A 15,725-nucleotide genomic window follows, 5' to 3' on the forward strand; every position below is an offset into this window, starting at 1 on the left:
GTATTATGTACAAGTTTTGAGCCTATCAAAATCAAGGAATCTTTTGACTGAGTTATACAATATCAAATGTATTCCAAACATGTGAGGCCTCATGTCTACAGCAATCAATTTTGCATCATCTACCTATACCTTCGCAAAACAATTATTTCAGAATTTTAAGTGTAAATAATACTCTAGGCAAAATTATTTACTTGCACAAACAATAAACACTTCTCCGTTACTTTAAATGAACGGAAGGCAAAAGTGTATAATAACAAAAACAACAACAAAAAAAAAGCAAAACCAAGATTGCAGAGAGAGCAGGGCAAGAAAATTCTTGCAGAATCTGGGCCAAATTCTTAACAGAGACTATGCTCAGGATATCAGATCTAAAAATACTGCTTGACTAAAAAGACAAACGATGAATATACAGAAGGAGCACAAAGACAATGTTTTGACATATTGCAAGATGAACACAGTCCAGCCAGACACAGGATAGGCATCAGCCTGTGAGATTTCACAAACAAAGGCAGCTCTAAAAAGTAGCATTTTTGAGGTCCAAAGGTTAAGGAAATCCGACTTTAGTTATTTCAGGGGAACAAAAAAATTCCCCAAAACCAAATCAAAACAAGTAAAAAATCTAAGATTATTCTCATAGAAGTCTAATTAGTAGAAAATTGGTTTTCTGTTTGAAATGTGTATTTTATCAATAAAAAAACCCTACATACTTATAGCTAAGACAATATATTTGGTATTTTTCCCTACTCAGAGCTTCAATTCTGCTAATATAATCACCAGTCCTTAATTTGAGAGGTACTGCATAGGAACCTCTCGGACACCCAGATAAGTTTTACCTGATGATATTGCGTAGATGGATCCAGGAGGCAGTAATGAATTATTGTTGTGATCCCTTCTAATAAAGTAAGAACCATATCTGGGGGAGTGACTGATGCCATCCAGAGAGGTCTAAAATAAGAGATCCATTTTTAAAAAAAAAAAAAAAAAAAAAAAAAAAAAAAAAAAGGTTAATCTGGTTGTAAAGTAATTCAACACAATCAGATTTGCTTAAAAAGATTATACACCTCTACATACACATACCTATTATCAGATAATCCTGTTTCATATTTATACTGCTGAATTAAATTATCCAAGTTCCTGCAGAGCTGAAGAGTCACTGAAACAACCACCCTCTGAAGAACTTTTCCCATGTAAGGCAACGTAGAAGTGATAAGGCCAATCCACTGGGGATGCATTTTACAGGCACAGTGCTGGTGTAAAGCTCGTATCACTGCGCAGAGAAACATGCCTTGGCAGGTTATTGGCTGGGAATGTAAATACTGAAGGGAAGTCATTGGCTGCTGGGGGCCAATATGCTCCAAGTCCGTTATGACAAAGTCAAAGCCCGTTTCATTTTCCTCAGGCACAGTCATTACTCTGTGTTCCAACACAATCAGTCGCTGAAGTACTTTTAAAAGCTGTGACTGCAGAGTACTACCATTGTCAAATTCATCTTCAGAAAAATTTATAAGGCTGTCTTCAGAGAAACCTTCTTCTACAGCCACTATGTTTTTTCCAGCCATCTTCTCGCTGTGCCATTTCTGTGCACTGAAGATAGAAGACAGCAGACAATGCAGGATCACCTTCTGAACCTTGCACTTAGACAACATGTCCGAAATAAAACTAGGAAAGCCCTTTGCAGAGCTTTCTATCACTTTTGCCAACTCAGCAAAGAGAAGGGTCAGAATTTCTATGCTCATCATTTGCATATTACGGTTTCCTATTAGATCTTGCGATGTTACTTTAACATGAGTCGGATAGTGGCTCCGCATATAGTATAAACACAAGGAGATAAGAATTTCTATGTACATAGAGCTCCGAAAGTTATGGTTAGAATCAACTGGGATGTGACTATAGAAATCCTTGCCCATAACAGATATTCGATGCCTGGCTAGAAGATTCTGGAGCAATGAAAGCTGAGGAGTGTATGCATTGTTGACACTGGTAGTGGAGATAGCACTTACAAAAGCTGAAGGATTTGTTTTCAGAATTGCTTTAATTGCAGAAAAAGCATACAATGTCCTTGAAGAGTCATACAGCTGGAGATAAAGCAGCACATGTTGATACAATGGATGGATATTAAAGTTGGGAGATTTTCGCATTCCTGGGGACCCCACATCACTTTCAATTTCTGAAATTTCTCCTTCTCCACAACTGTACCAGTTTTCTAAATCAAGACCATCACTAAAGAAGACATTTGTTTGTTTAAGCTTTTCTGTTTGTGCTTTCTTCTTCTCTTCATCTTTCTTTTTGGCTATTTTTACTTTAGGTTTTGCACCTGGTTGCTTACCAGCCTCTTTAACAATTGTTTCTTTTTCTGGCATTTTTTCTGGTAGCTTTCCTTTGAAGCTGAACTGAATACTACTGTGGCTTCTCTTTCTGGACTTCGATTCAGTGGAAGCAAGAGTGAGATCAGAGAGGGATTGCTGGCTTTCTGCAATACAGGGTGAAGAGTTATTTCTTGAAATTTCATCTCTTAAGCTCTCAAGTCCAGCCTCAGTTGAGGCTGATAGCAATTGGGAGCTGTCATTACTAAGCAAACTACTCTGGCTACTTTGAATATTTTGATCTTCGCTTTTTGACACCTCTACAGAGTTATCCAAAGGACTGAATTTACATGAAGTATCCTCAGAGTGTAGACTATGTTTAACTGGTTCAGTCTCTTCTCCAAGACCCCTTACAACTTTGCATATAAGATCTGTAACCACTTGTTGCACAATTTCATCAGGTGAGTCTTCTCTCAGAGTCTGAGAACTATCTTGAGCACTCAGGCTTTCTGTTTCCACTTCATAACTGATGTTGTCTCCAGTAGATGACTGAGAACAGCCAGAGTCAGAACTCTGCAGTATTTCAACCTGATGGTCAGGAAGGTCAAAATCAGACACAACCATTGGTATGGTCTCACTGCTGGTACTTAACAAGGAAAGCCTGTCACTCAGGGGGTTAACAGTCAGGCTGAAATTCTCCATTTCATCCATAACAAGTTGTTTTTCATTGCCTTCTTTAGGTATAATAAGCTGTCCTTGGCTTACAGGCACATGGGAAAAAGCTTAAAGAAAAACAAAAAAAAATTATACACGTAATATTTTATTCTTCAGAATAAGAATTTAGAATTAACATTTAGAATTTAAACTATTATCAAGACTTCAAATTATAAAGGCATAGTAAATAGCGTCTTTCCACTTTACAGCAGAAAAAAAATAATGTTAATATGCAAATGATACACATTCACATAACAAAGCAAGATTACTTAAGCGTAAGACCTTAGCATAACAACATAATTCCCTTCTGAAACCTTATGCAGTCTTATCTGCCTGTGTAGAGAATTATTAGTATGTTACTATAATTACACAATACATGCAAACACCTTCAAACCTTACCAGTAGGTTTTCACCCAGGCCCACATCAGTGGTCCTAATTCACAAAAGCATTTCATTTCTTGGTTAAACTTCATGCCATATTCTTAAATTCTACTGAAGTTCAGTAAGACATAAGAAAATGCTCTACATTAAAATACTTGCATATCATCTTGAGAACAATAAAACTTTAATGATACTTTGGAAACCCAGACTTGAATTAGAAAAAACATGCACAAAAGCACATATAAGCAGTAGCTATTCCAGCCCTTTGTTTTCTGAGTTATTCTCAAAAATTTCTACTACGTTTTCAGTGTCACATGTAAATAACAAATAAAGAAATTAAATAAGGAACTTCCTACAGTCTTCTGTACATACCATCAGAACAGCTAAACTTCTGCATAAAGTGCTTTTCATTTTCTTCTTCAGTGTGATAGGGAGATTTAGTCCAGCAACATTCAGCCTGTACTCGCTGAACAGAAACTCGCTGAGTTTTTGGATGGAGAAGCAGTAGGAGCAAAGGTTCAAGAACTCGTGCAATATCATGTCTTTGAAGCACTTGATTTAACCAGGCTTGTCCCACTGACCATGTAGAACCATCCAAGCTATTAAGGCTGTCCAGCATGATAAACAAAGATCTACAATAGAAAAAAGAATGAACCTAGAGCATATTCTACACTACCCACAGAATAATCCCATTTTAATCTAATATATGATAAATTTTAACATGTTAGTACATACTCTAGTCTTCTCCATATAAAACAGCATTTCTCCATATAAAACAGCATACAAACTTTGCAATCTGAAGTTTTGTGTTTTAGTCTAGCCTAATGAAGAAATGGCCAGGAAGAACCAGTAACGAAGTCTGTTAAGACAGCTGCTCTAATAGTAGCAGTTGTATAGTCAGTTCAAGTACTTGTACATCTACTAGCATAACAAGTGCTGTTGCAGCACAAAAAAGATAAAACTTCACACAGATGCACAGAAGAGAGACAATAACTTATTCAAAGATCTTTTCTTCAAGAACAGAGAGGAGAAATGTATTTGACAATTCAGCACGTCCTACTGTCATTATTCTCTTAATAGTTTTAGCCTTTAGAATCATTTCCAGACTTCACGCTTTAGGTCTCCAATTTCTAAACGCTCCATGCTGCCAGTATAACATTGTTAAAGATTTTGAAGCAAAATTATTTAAACTGAATCATGCTTGCAATCACCAACCTGTCAAAGGTACGGCCAAAGGAAGAAGACTTGTTAATATGAAGGTCACGGGTGAGATGCCATAGCACTGCAAACTTTGCATGAGCTTCCATTCTTACTTTCTGTGGACCAAATTACAAGTTAGATCTACCAGAATATGATGGCCTCTGATAAGAACTGGGGAAAAAAAGGTATACAGCAGCTTAAAAGATATAATGAAATTATTAAAATTAACTTTGTAGAATCACAGAATGTGTTGGGTTGGAAGGGACCTTTAAAGGTCATCTAGTCCAACCCCCCCTGCAGTAAGCAGGGACATCTTCAACTAGATCAGGTTGCTCAGAGCCTCATCAAGCCTGGCCTTGAATGTCTCCAGGGATGGGGCTTCCACCACCTCTCTGGGCAACCTGTGCCAGTGTCTCACCACCCTCATTGTAAAGAACTTCTTCCTAATGTCTAATCTAAACCTACCCTGCTCTAGTTTACAACCATGGCCCCTCTTCATAACGATACATTGACTAAGCATATTGGTTTTTTGACTAAGTGTTCAAATCTTATTTTCTAACATTAAAAACAGTAATAGGCAACAACAGGTCTCTGAAAAATTTAGTAACTTGAAGAATTCTCCACCATCCTGATCTTGTTCAAAGTTTAGCTTGAAAAACTTTTAAATACTTCATGTGATAGCTTGAACCATACTTATTTTACTCTCACAAGTTGCACAGCTCTGTTTTCAGTGAGTTTATATGTATTCAAGGCGCTAGAAGAGAACATGAACAGAGAGCAGGAAAAAACATGCAAACTTTTCAATATGGAAACTCAAGCATACAGACGCAGAGAAAGAACATAAATTTTTAGAGACAGTGTATAGAATGATGGGATTAAACACAATATCCATGGAAATAAGGGAATGAAAGTAAGTTGGCTAGAAACAGACATAAGAATAGCCTAACTAGATATGATGTAGATAGAGTTCATCACTAACATGCCAAATTTTGCTCTGAAACTTTGAGTTTTATTTGGATAAATAGTACGTGCTTACTGCCCAAATGACTTCTAATGGCTACTAGTTATATGCAGAATACTTAATGGTGAAAACGGTACTAAAGTAACAATTTTTATGCCTTTAACTCTTTACTGTGGCTGATCAAGACAAAGAGTTATTACAGCAAGGCTGTGAACAATAGTGAATGCCATGCTGTGATATGAAGGCATGGGTACATCTATTAAAAATAGCTTTACCCGAGAGACAAGAAAGCTACTAAGCAGTTGTAGGGGCGAACAAACAAAGCACAGCAATCAGCACGGTTATACCGAATAAAGCATCAGAATTAATTTCAAATACAACCGGGGCTTAAACTAAATTACTAGATAATAAGCAGAGACAAGAGGATGAAGATTTTTGCTTGTTTGTTCTTAAAATATATGCTTGCAGGGAACGAATGTTAGGTATATTTACCTCTAATCAAAATGAGAGCAAACAAAAAACTTAATACCACTGTGACAATCTGGCATACTTCCAGACTTAATTTACAACATACAGCTTAAGCAGCTTTGCAACAGCTAATACAACCAACATCCACTACAATAATGAAAATTTAAAGTAAAAGCTATAAAACCTGATAATTACAGAATGGACATAAGATAGATCACATAAGATGTAAACTAAAAAAGGAAAAAAACCAAGAAGAGAAAACAGCAGCATGGAAAGTAAAGCAAGTGTCACAGGTAGTTACAAAAAATATGCTTCTCACAGGGAAAAAAAACCCTACAACAATGCTGCTAAATATATACAGTTACACAAAACAATCACTAGCATCTGGTGAATAAAGAGTGAAAATACCAGTTCTCAAGCACATACAGATGACTTCATGTGAGCCCTTGCAATCCATGCTGGGAAGATGTAAGAAATTACTGTTTTCACAGTAAGGTTGTCAGAAATGAGCAAGTGCCACATCCACAGTCACAGCAGTTCACAGACCAGCCTAATTAGCGAAACTATAAATCATTGGTAGTTTTATCAATACGCCAAGCTGTGAACTGCAGTGATTGACAGACTGGCTCACATTCACTTTTGTTGAGTGGGTTACTCTCTGGGAGAAAGGCAAAAAGGTAACTGCTTCTGAAGTCACACAACCATGAGTTGCCAGGGCGTTTAAGTAATTCCCTACCATTCATTTTGTTGGGGCTGTGAAAACAGTTCATATAGCTAAAATTTAAAGCACTACGAAGGCCTCAACTGAAATGTCAAATTGACAGCCTCTATCTGAAACAAATTCCTAGGGGAGGTGGGGTAAAACAGAGTACCTGTCATGACAAGTAGAACTCCTACTAACAGTAAAACAGCTAAGCATGTGCTTTATGTATTGGGAAGCAGAACATAACTTTTGACAAGAGATAAAGTCTCCTACATAGGTTTGATGCTGAATGTCGAAAAGCTCCCTTTGTCTAGCATGAAACTACAGAGGCTCGTCACAGACCTAAAAGAAACACTGTTTGTCAACAATCTGAATGTCTGCCAGTTTCAAAAGATTTTGGAAACACTACTTTACTCGCATTAGCTAAACTAATAGCAAAACAAAAGGTAATCAACAGGATAGCCAAGATCACTTCTAAAAAGTAGTCAGTGGTGAGATAAGGGACCTTTGAGCAGCAATAAAGAATGGGAGAAGGCCACCACATTGAGTCACAAGCAAACATTATGACCTGTGGTAGCAGAATAGGAGACAGGACAAGTGACAAAGTAATAACAAGAAACCAAACAGTGTTACCAGAGGCAAAGAAGTAGCGCTCTGATCACTTGAGAGGTTATACTCAAATTATAGTCCATGGATTTTGATATGAGACAGAGATGGAAAGTAAAGACCTTCAAGAAAAGACTAGTCTCAGCAGTATACTGCAAAGAAATGCACGGACAACTCTCAACCCAGCTGCCATGTCAGTCAGAGCAGAGTAGGCAAGCACATCTCCCACAAAGACACAGATGCACAGAAAACTGGCAATTTTTGTTGGAGCAGTTTATTAGTTGCCCTCTAGAACTGGTAAACACGGCAAAAACACTCACAATTCAAATCTTGTAAGGACAAATAACTAGAGAAGAGAGGAGCCACATGAGATTGGAGAAGAATTGTACAGAAGCCTCTTCATCGAAAGTATCTAGCTATTGCAATTCCCCTGCTTCCCAACAGTGGAAAAGAATCTCACAGAAACATTTTATCTGGAAATAATTAACCACGACAAGTGTCAGAAGATGGAGCTCAGAAATATATAGCACAGCTCATGGGACCTGAAGATAAAATAAAATCTTATTAATTACAAGCCGCTCTTTTGTCTTATATTTACTCTTACAAAAAGAGGCAGAATCAGATAATATATAAATGGTCAGAAAGACCAAAAAACCCAATTCATTGCTGTTTAAAAGAGAAAGGGAATTAAGGCTGAAGCAGCAAGTTATAATAGTTGCAGCAGACTCATAAGGATGTGTCTCACAGAAAGGGAAAGGAATTGAAAACAGATCTCAAACTGTAAAAAACAAAGAGACACAAAGAGAAAGGCACTAAGGACACCTCAGCTGAGAGAGAGAAAAATGAGAATGCAAAAGGATAGAAAGATAAAGGGGACGACACGTGCCTGTCTTAAGAAAGAAGCAATCCAACCCCACTATCAAGAAAAGCAACAGAGACATGATGATGACGACAATAACTTGACTGTTATTCCAAGTTCTGTGGAGGAAAGGAAGCAGAAAGTCTAGACGCTATATAAGGACAAATTATTAGGCAAGATGCAAGAATTAGTTGAAACAGGAGGGAGCACACCAGAGGACTGAACTACAGTTGGTTAGGACACAGCAAAAGAAAGCGTGTTTAAATTTGATGGAGCTGTACATGGAAAGAAGAGTGGTTAGGACAACTGGAATGCAATGTAGAAAATCTATATTCAATTACTACCATTAAAAACAGTTTTCATAGGTTTGCAAAACAAGATGTCATGAAAACAGGGCTCAACTACTACTAACATAAGGTTAAGGTTTCTTGTGAGTGGGAACACAGGAAAGAGGGCGTCAGTGTCAGAGTGTCAACAAATCTGATGTTCTGCATGCAAGATAACAGCATTTTTAATGTTTGAAACAATCAATGTAAGGCAACATTTTTTCAATACAGAATTTATTTAGGCCCTTTTCTGAGGCACCAAGTCCTTTTTCTAAATATATTTCTACAGTTAGAAACATATACTTAACTCATCTTTTAGCAAATACATGAACAACTTGCCTTGTCTCTGTGAGTCAGCTGCTGACTAATAACATCTTCACAAATGCTAGAAGACGGAACGAGGTTGTGCAGCTGGTAGAAGAGCTCCACACTCTTCTGATGATGCTGAGGAGTTCCATCACCCAACTGGTCCCAAAGAGTTAAAGCTATATGCTTTGTACATGAAAATAAAAGTTGCAAGAGAGACAAGTGAATGAGTATCATGCTCTGGACTGCATTGAGCTCTATGCAATGATGGGAGACCTTACATCTTATGACACCCTATGACCAACAGGCTACCTATAAAACGGTTCATTTTTGTTTGTATGAACATAGGCAATGGTTTGAAACACTGCAATAACTTACTACCTAAAAATTCCTGTTAGGAGTCAGAACTCACAGGCATCTCCAGAAATAAGTTTCATTGAAATATAATTAACTATGTAATATGCCCTGTTGCTGATTATCTTTTGTAAACGATTTCTTACATAAATTACACAAATGCAGAGATTGTGGTTTACCAGAGTCCTACACTTTGCACATCTCAGTTTCATTCCTTTGCTAATTAATGCTGCTATTAAATCAGTTTTTATTTATATTTTAAAAATATTCATCCAAACAAGGATTTTCACCCAAGCAGTCAGGAAGACAATCAGAGTGAGAAAACTTACTATGTATTTTCATTCACAGTCTACGACAGGTTACAACTGTTATCAAAATACTCAACAAGAAAATCTGGTTTACCATATCAAGGCTGGTAAAGTGGCCAAGACTGTCAGTCTTCGCCAGCCAGGAAAAGAAGTCTAAAGAAAATACCAATGAGATACTGCATTGTACCTTGAAGAAATCTGTCTTTTCAGCCATATATCTCAGGTTGCCTTGAGTAAGAGGAGGTCTGATGACCACAGCCACTCTTCCCTGGTTAGGGCTAAGAGGCTGAGCAGTTTCCACACTGTTCAGATTTTCTCCAGTGACGAGAGCAACAGATTGAGTCAATCCAACCAAGTCCATCACAAGGGAAATAGTAACACCCTGAACACTGAAATCACTTGCTTGCTTGCAAGCATTCATTAAAGTCTGTAGCCACAGTGGAGGCTGTACTTGTTCACAGTCTGAAAGAAAAATCACAGATGATGCATTCATTTAACTACTTTAAATGTTATTAATTTTTCCTCTTATATCCCATTACCATATGTACAATTGTCTTTCATCATTCATATTTCAACCTGCCTATTGTACAAGTTTAGGAAAATGTAATGTATGCAGGAGAAAGATACTTCTTGATGCGTGTCTATCTTTAAAATAATCTAAATAAGAGTGCAATACGCTTCATCACTTCAAACATTTAGTAACCAAAAGTAAATAGGAAAATTTGAACAAGGAAGAGAAAAATAAACTTTATGGAATTGCATCCACATGATTTCACATTTTAGACAAAATTGGACTTCTAGTAGTTTGCACATCCTTTCATTCAGTTTCCTCCTTCAAGAAATTCTTGACCAGCAGTCAAGTCTTACCATTGCAGTTTGTAGTAGCAAATAATTCTGTAGTATTTTACATACATGAAATATTTATATATATATGTTATATTGCATAGTTATTATAAAATATATACATAGAGAATTATTTATTTATATATATAAAAACTAAGTTTAAACTGAACAAAAATATAGAGATTTTCCTGGCAACACTTTAAAAGTAAAAGTACCTGTGAAAATTGACATTTTAGGTGGCAGAAGCTTGATCCTATTAAATCATACTCTATACTCTGGTTTCACCATAGGTCGATGTTTTCCCCTTTTTACTGTCCCCTGACTTAATACCATGCGCTGGCCTGATAATGCAAGTGTCTTTCTCTGAAGTTCATACTTAACTCTCCAAGTGAATAATGCACCCTTCTATTTTAGAGGTACCAAAGTAATTTTTCTTAAAATTTCAAAAGGACTCTATCGATTGTGTTCCTAAAATAGGCAAATGCTTCTAGAATCAGACACAAGTGAAGAAATGTTTTTTAATAGGCACAGATACAGCATCTATTTAGAATTAAGACACGGAAGATGCAATTTCTAATTTATATCCATGATAGTTATTTTGCAGTGTAAACTGGAGACTAAATATACCTAACAATTCCACACAACGTTCTAGATTTTACATATATAAAGAGTATTCTGAGCTTGACTCAGTTCCCTTTTTAATTTCTTCAATTAAAAATAGCACACATTTATCTGAGAAATTAAGCATACAGCAAAATTTAAGAACAGTTATGTTCTATCAATATCAGATTAATTTGGTTCCTTCAAAAAACAGACTGATGAGTCTCACCGTTGATTGAAGGCAATTGGGTCACATCACTAATGGAACCCATCAAAAACATGTTCAAAATTTAGGAACCCTTCAATAAAAACAGCCTCTTCTGCAGTGGAAAAACCTATCAATAGATGAAGAAAAGGCTGGTGTGTGAATTACAGTAACTACCTTCTCCCATTCTCCGTTGCACCAGCATTCTCTATTACGGGAAGCAAGATATCCGGGACAACTATGCAGCCCCATTCCCATCACTATTCCCGTGCACCCTACCATTTTGTAAAGCAGATGTTTACATGTGAAACAAAATCCTCCCTGCTGATTTCAACCACTGAAGAATAAGCATAAATTGTCAAAGTCACATCATTTAACGGACTGCAAATGCAACATCCCAAAAGGGAAATTTGAGATGACGAACAAGCAATGCAAATCCAAGACATTTCACAAAGTGAAAAGGATTCCTAGAATCACTGCCGTCATGTGAGGCACATATTACTCAAGCTCTACAAGCTTTCTGCTTTAGAGTAGGTAGCACCCCTTCAGCATTGCAATACCCTTAATTAATAAACAGCTGTAACCAAGTTGCTTTCAACTGACATCAATATATGATACATCTGGATCTCATAAAGTCAAAGATATGCTCTGCTCCTGGCTGTATAATGAAGACATACACAACACATCTTAAAGACTCCAAGAATAGAAGCAGCAGTCATGTTAAATTAATGTGCTTGTTTGCAAAAGCCAAAAGACTATTACCTCCAAGCAGTGCCCACTGCTTAGCCTTTAATAGATTTTGAAAGTTGTGTGGATAAGAACAAGCATGAAGTTTTGTAGGGGAAAAAAAAAAAAAAAAAAAAAAAAAAAAAAAAAAATCACAGAAGATGACTGTGACAGTAGCCAAAATTATTGTAACTATTTCTTGCACGCTCCAAGTATATCCACCATGATACCATTTTAAGGCAGCAACTCTCAAGCTACAGATCAGAAGTGAAAACAAAATTGAAGACTTTACCAACGTTAAAAAGGACTGTCCTTCTAAAATGTCACATTTTACAGTATCCAGAGCTTGCAATATTTTAATCACATTTCTGTCCTTGAATGTGTTCACCTATCTGTGAACACGTCCACACTTCAGAAACCCCACCATTTTTACTTTGTTTTCTAAAGCAACTGTAGCTAGAAGAACCGTTTGCAAGAACTGTTCCTTTAATACAAGCAAAGTAAAAATAATTAATTTCTTATCTGGTATGATTTTTATTGGACAGAACCTTATAATTTCCGTGCATTGCATAAAGCGATCAATGTGCACATCAATCCTAAATTGCTAAAACGAAGCTAAAAACTTCCTTGATGTCAGCTGTGGCTATTACAAAATACGAAAAGAAAACATCGTGGACCCGTACAGTAAAGAGAAACACATGAAAAATCTAGATTCTACTCTTAGGCTTTAGTTTGCATAATTTATATTTGTCATCCCAATATTAATTAATTAGTGTCAAATCCCCTACCAGCAATATCCTTAGTATCTATGAGAAAATAGTTTAGTTTCCAAAAATCAAGGCAATTGATACAGAAGGAAACTTACATTTCTGAGAGGAACAGCAAACAGCAACACACACGAAGCATGAATACTATTACTTTAAATATTTTGGGGGAAAAAAAAAATAAAATTTAAAAGCAAAGAACAAAAGAGTGCAGCTTACCAACTTCAGGCTTCCCAGGATGTAATTCTGAAGTACGGTTTCCTTCAGCAATGTAAACAGGAAAGCTGGAACATTCAAGATACAGCTGACAAGCAGCAATAAAGGCAGGAAGGTATTCTTTCGGTGTTTTTTTCTTGTTTGCTTTCTTCACCTTAGCATCAACTTGTGATTCTCTGTCCCATTTTGTGGTCTGTCCTTGCTCTCGAGTGGGATCTACTGGAAGCTCTGCCCCTAAGGGCTGAGACAAGGAATTACTCTGAATGATATACAGGTTGATAAATCTGGTTAAAAACTGTTGGACATACTCCAAACAGCACTGCATTGCAGTCTTTTGGATCGTTTTCCCACTTCGAGTTGCTGTCCCCTGTGTCATGATGGAAGGAGGCTGTACAATGGTTTCCTCAGATCCCACAGTTGAGGCTGTCTCAGTCTCTGAGGATGTGCTACCAATAATAGGAATGCCAGGTGCACCGTGACCTTCATTCAGTGCTCTATCAATGTCATCAGTTGTATCTGCCTGATATTGTACAAACTCGGTGAATCCACTTTCTGATGATCGACTGCTTGGAGGATTTTCACCATCTTCAAACACATCATTAGGATTTTCAAGTGAAACTGATGGCACCTGAGTGAGATAAAAGTTTCATCATTGTTCAAAATGGGTTATTTAGGTCCCAGTGAGAAAACATTTATTTGCTTCTCCATTTGAAAGCAACAATTTTATTCCACAGTTTGAAATCTATTCATATAAATACATTTTAAGCAAAATGTTTGGTGTTTCAGTAAGCTTGCCAGCTCAAGCTAACTACAAAAAAAAAAGCAAGCATTGTTTGTCACATAAAATACTTTAAATATTACTACTTTTAACATTTTCTTCATCTCATAATCACCTCTATTTTTTATTAAAGAATGCTGAAATGCATAGGCACAGGTATTACTAATTTATACAGCATCATAAACCAAAATATTCATACACCAAAGAAAACCCCTCGCTTACAGCAGGAAGCAGGACATTGAACTATGTTGGTCACTTTAGCTAGTAAGATTCTTTTAATACTTTAGACTTTAGCATTTTCTACAAAAGGACAAAATATTTATCTGTTAATCAGAAACTGCTGCAGTCACAAAGGAGTAAAAAGATGCCTGCAGGCAAAGGAGACAAAAAGGAGATGTCAGCCAAGAAGAATGGGAAGACTTGAGAGATTAGGAAAAAGTATACACTTCTCTGACCACGCTTTTGAAGTTCCCACTGTACAAGTAAATAATCACATTAGATATTAAATTATTTTAACCTAATAAATGTCTAGATGATAGAAGAACCACAACTATTAAAGCTTTGTCTCATTAGGAGAGCAGGATCAGCGTCATTCAATGTTACAAGTTGCCAAAACAGCTTAAAAAAAAAACCTGAACTGTGGAGCTCTTAACGAAGAATAAAATCTTTCATAATCTAAAAAATATTTTCCCACTTCTGCAATTATACTAATAAAGCCAGCTCAATTTGTCAATAAAATTTATGCTCTTTGACTTAAGAGCTTGTCTATTAAATGTGGATGGAATCTTAATTCATAGATCTATATATATATGATACAACTTTAACTAACTAGCATCTTTCTTTTTATATATCAATCCCAGGATTTGGAAGTTGGGGATTTCTTTCAAATACGAAGTTACGATTATAAAAGAAGAAATAAACTTTCATTTAAAAAACTACTAACCATTTGCAACTAGAATGAAATAAAAAAATCATCTCTTAGAAACAAGAAAGAAGGGTTGCTCTGGCAACAACAGTTCTTCGTGACTCATTGTGAGCCTCAATTCCTCACAATTCAGAATACGCGCAAATGTGACGAATGATTTCTACCCAAAAAGAACCCACAGCGGCTCTCTGGGCTGCTCTAACCCCCTATAGTCTTGTTGGTAACTGGTAGCACAGTCTCTGCTTCCTGGTGAGAATGTGAGGTGAACAGGGAAACAAACAGAAGTGCATGGGTCAGTGGGAGTGAATGCAGGTAAATATCACGTCCGCATACTTCTCATCTAGCTATCCTACTGCTAATGGCAGATGTTGCCTGAGATCCAACAGGCCCAGAAGTTGTCTTGCTGTCTGACACCCTAATGACTAGCCATCTCAAATGAATAAATAAAAACAGAGACTTCATTATATATGGCGAATTACATCTTGCTTACCAGAGATGGAGTAAAAATGAAAATTTGTTTGAGATAGCTTTCACTGTCTCTTGTGTTAACATGTACTAAAATGCCTGGAAAGACATAAAGGGTGACCCTGTCTTATAAAATACAATGTAAAAGAGATCAGAAATATGGTAATTAATTTCACTCTATCTCTTAACAGAAGCATGGCTAGATATGAGTCTGTTATAATTGAAAGAAAAAGGTTGCTGAAGGTTCAAAGGGCAACATCATTTCAATTAAAACAGGCTTTACTAAAAAAAAAAAAAAGAAAGAAGCAAAAGAACAAAAACAGGCAAGTATCAGCTGGCTAGAAAGAATATGGATATAGAAAGAATAAGGATAGGATCCTGCATAAAGGAATCTGGAGTTCTAATGGACAAGGTGAACATGAGCGAGCAGTGGACCCTTCTGGTGAAGGCCAACAACAAACAGGACCGCATTAGCAAAAGAAAAGTATAGCCAGCAAGTCAAGGGAAGTGAACAGGCCCCTCTGCTCAGCAGTTTTAAGACCACATCTGGAATACTGTGCCTGAGTTTGCATTCATTACTACAAAACAAACATTGATGTACTGAGTAAGTCCAGTGGAGGGCCACCGCAGGAGCACCTGACATAGAAGGAAAGCTCAGAGAGTTGGATTTGCTCTGTCTTAAGAAAAAGAATGCTAAGAGTTGTGGAGGGGGAG

The 15,725-nt window shown here is 36.8% G+C and overlaps 1 protein-coding gene across 7 annotated transcripts in view; it reads right to left on the bottom strand.

Moving 5' to 3' along the window:
• Window positions 1–15,725, bottom strand: part of DOP1A (DOP1 leucine zipper like protein A) — a 68,317-nt gene that overhangs the window by 20,392 nt on the left and 32,200 nt on the right. For all 7 annotated transcript variants that reach the window (XR_010070419.1, XM_063330073.1, XM_063330070.1 and 4 more), the window contains 7 exons: window positions 12,847–13,471; window positions 9,677–9,951; window positions 8,861–9,013; window positions 4,614–4,714; window positions 3,771–4,030; window positions 1,078–3,085; window positions 834–945 (listed from right to left, as the gene is read on the bottom strand). Coding sequence is in view for 6 of the 7 variants with exons in the window: in XM_063330073.1 (XP_063186143.1) it covers window positions 834–945; window positions 1,078–3,085; window positions 3,771–4,030; window positions 4,614–4,714; window positions 8,861–9,013; window positions 9,677–9,951; window positions 12,847–13,471 (3,534 nt within the window). In the remaining variant the exon portion in view is untranslated. The remainder of the gene's footprint in view (window positions 1–833; window positions 946–1,077; window positions 3,086–3,770; window positions 4,031–4,613; window positions 4,715–8,860; window positions 9,014–9,676; window positions 9,952–12,846; window positions 13,472–15,725) is intronic.

The sequence above is a fragment of the Chroicocephalus ridibundus genome, chromosome 3 (genome assembly GCF_963924245.1).
Source record: "Chroicocephalus ridibundus chromosome 3, bChrRid1.1, whole genome shotgun sequence".
Lineage (NCBI taxonomy): Eukaryota > Metazoa > Chordata > Aves > Charadriiformes > Laridae > Chroicocephalus > Chroicocephalus ridibundus.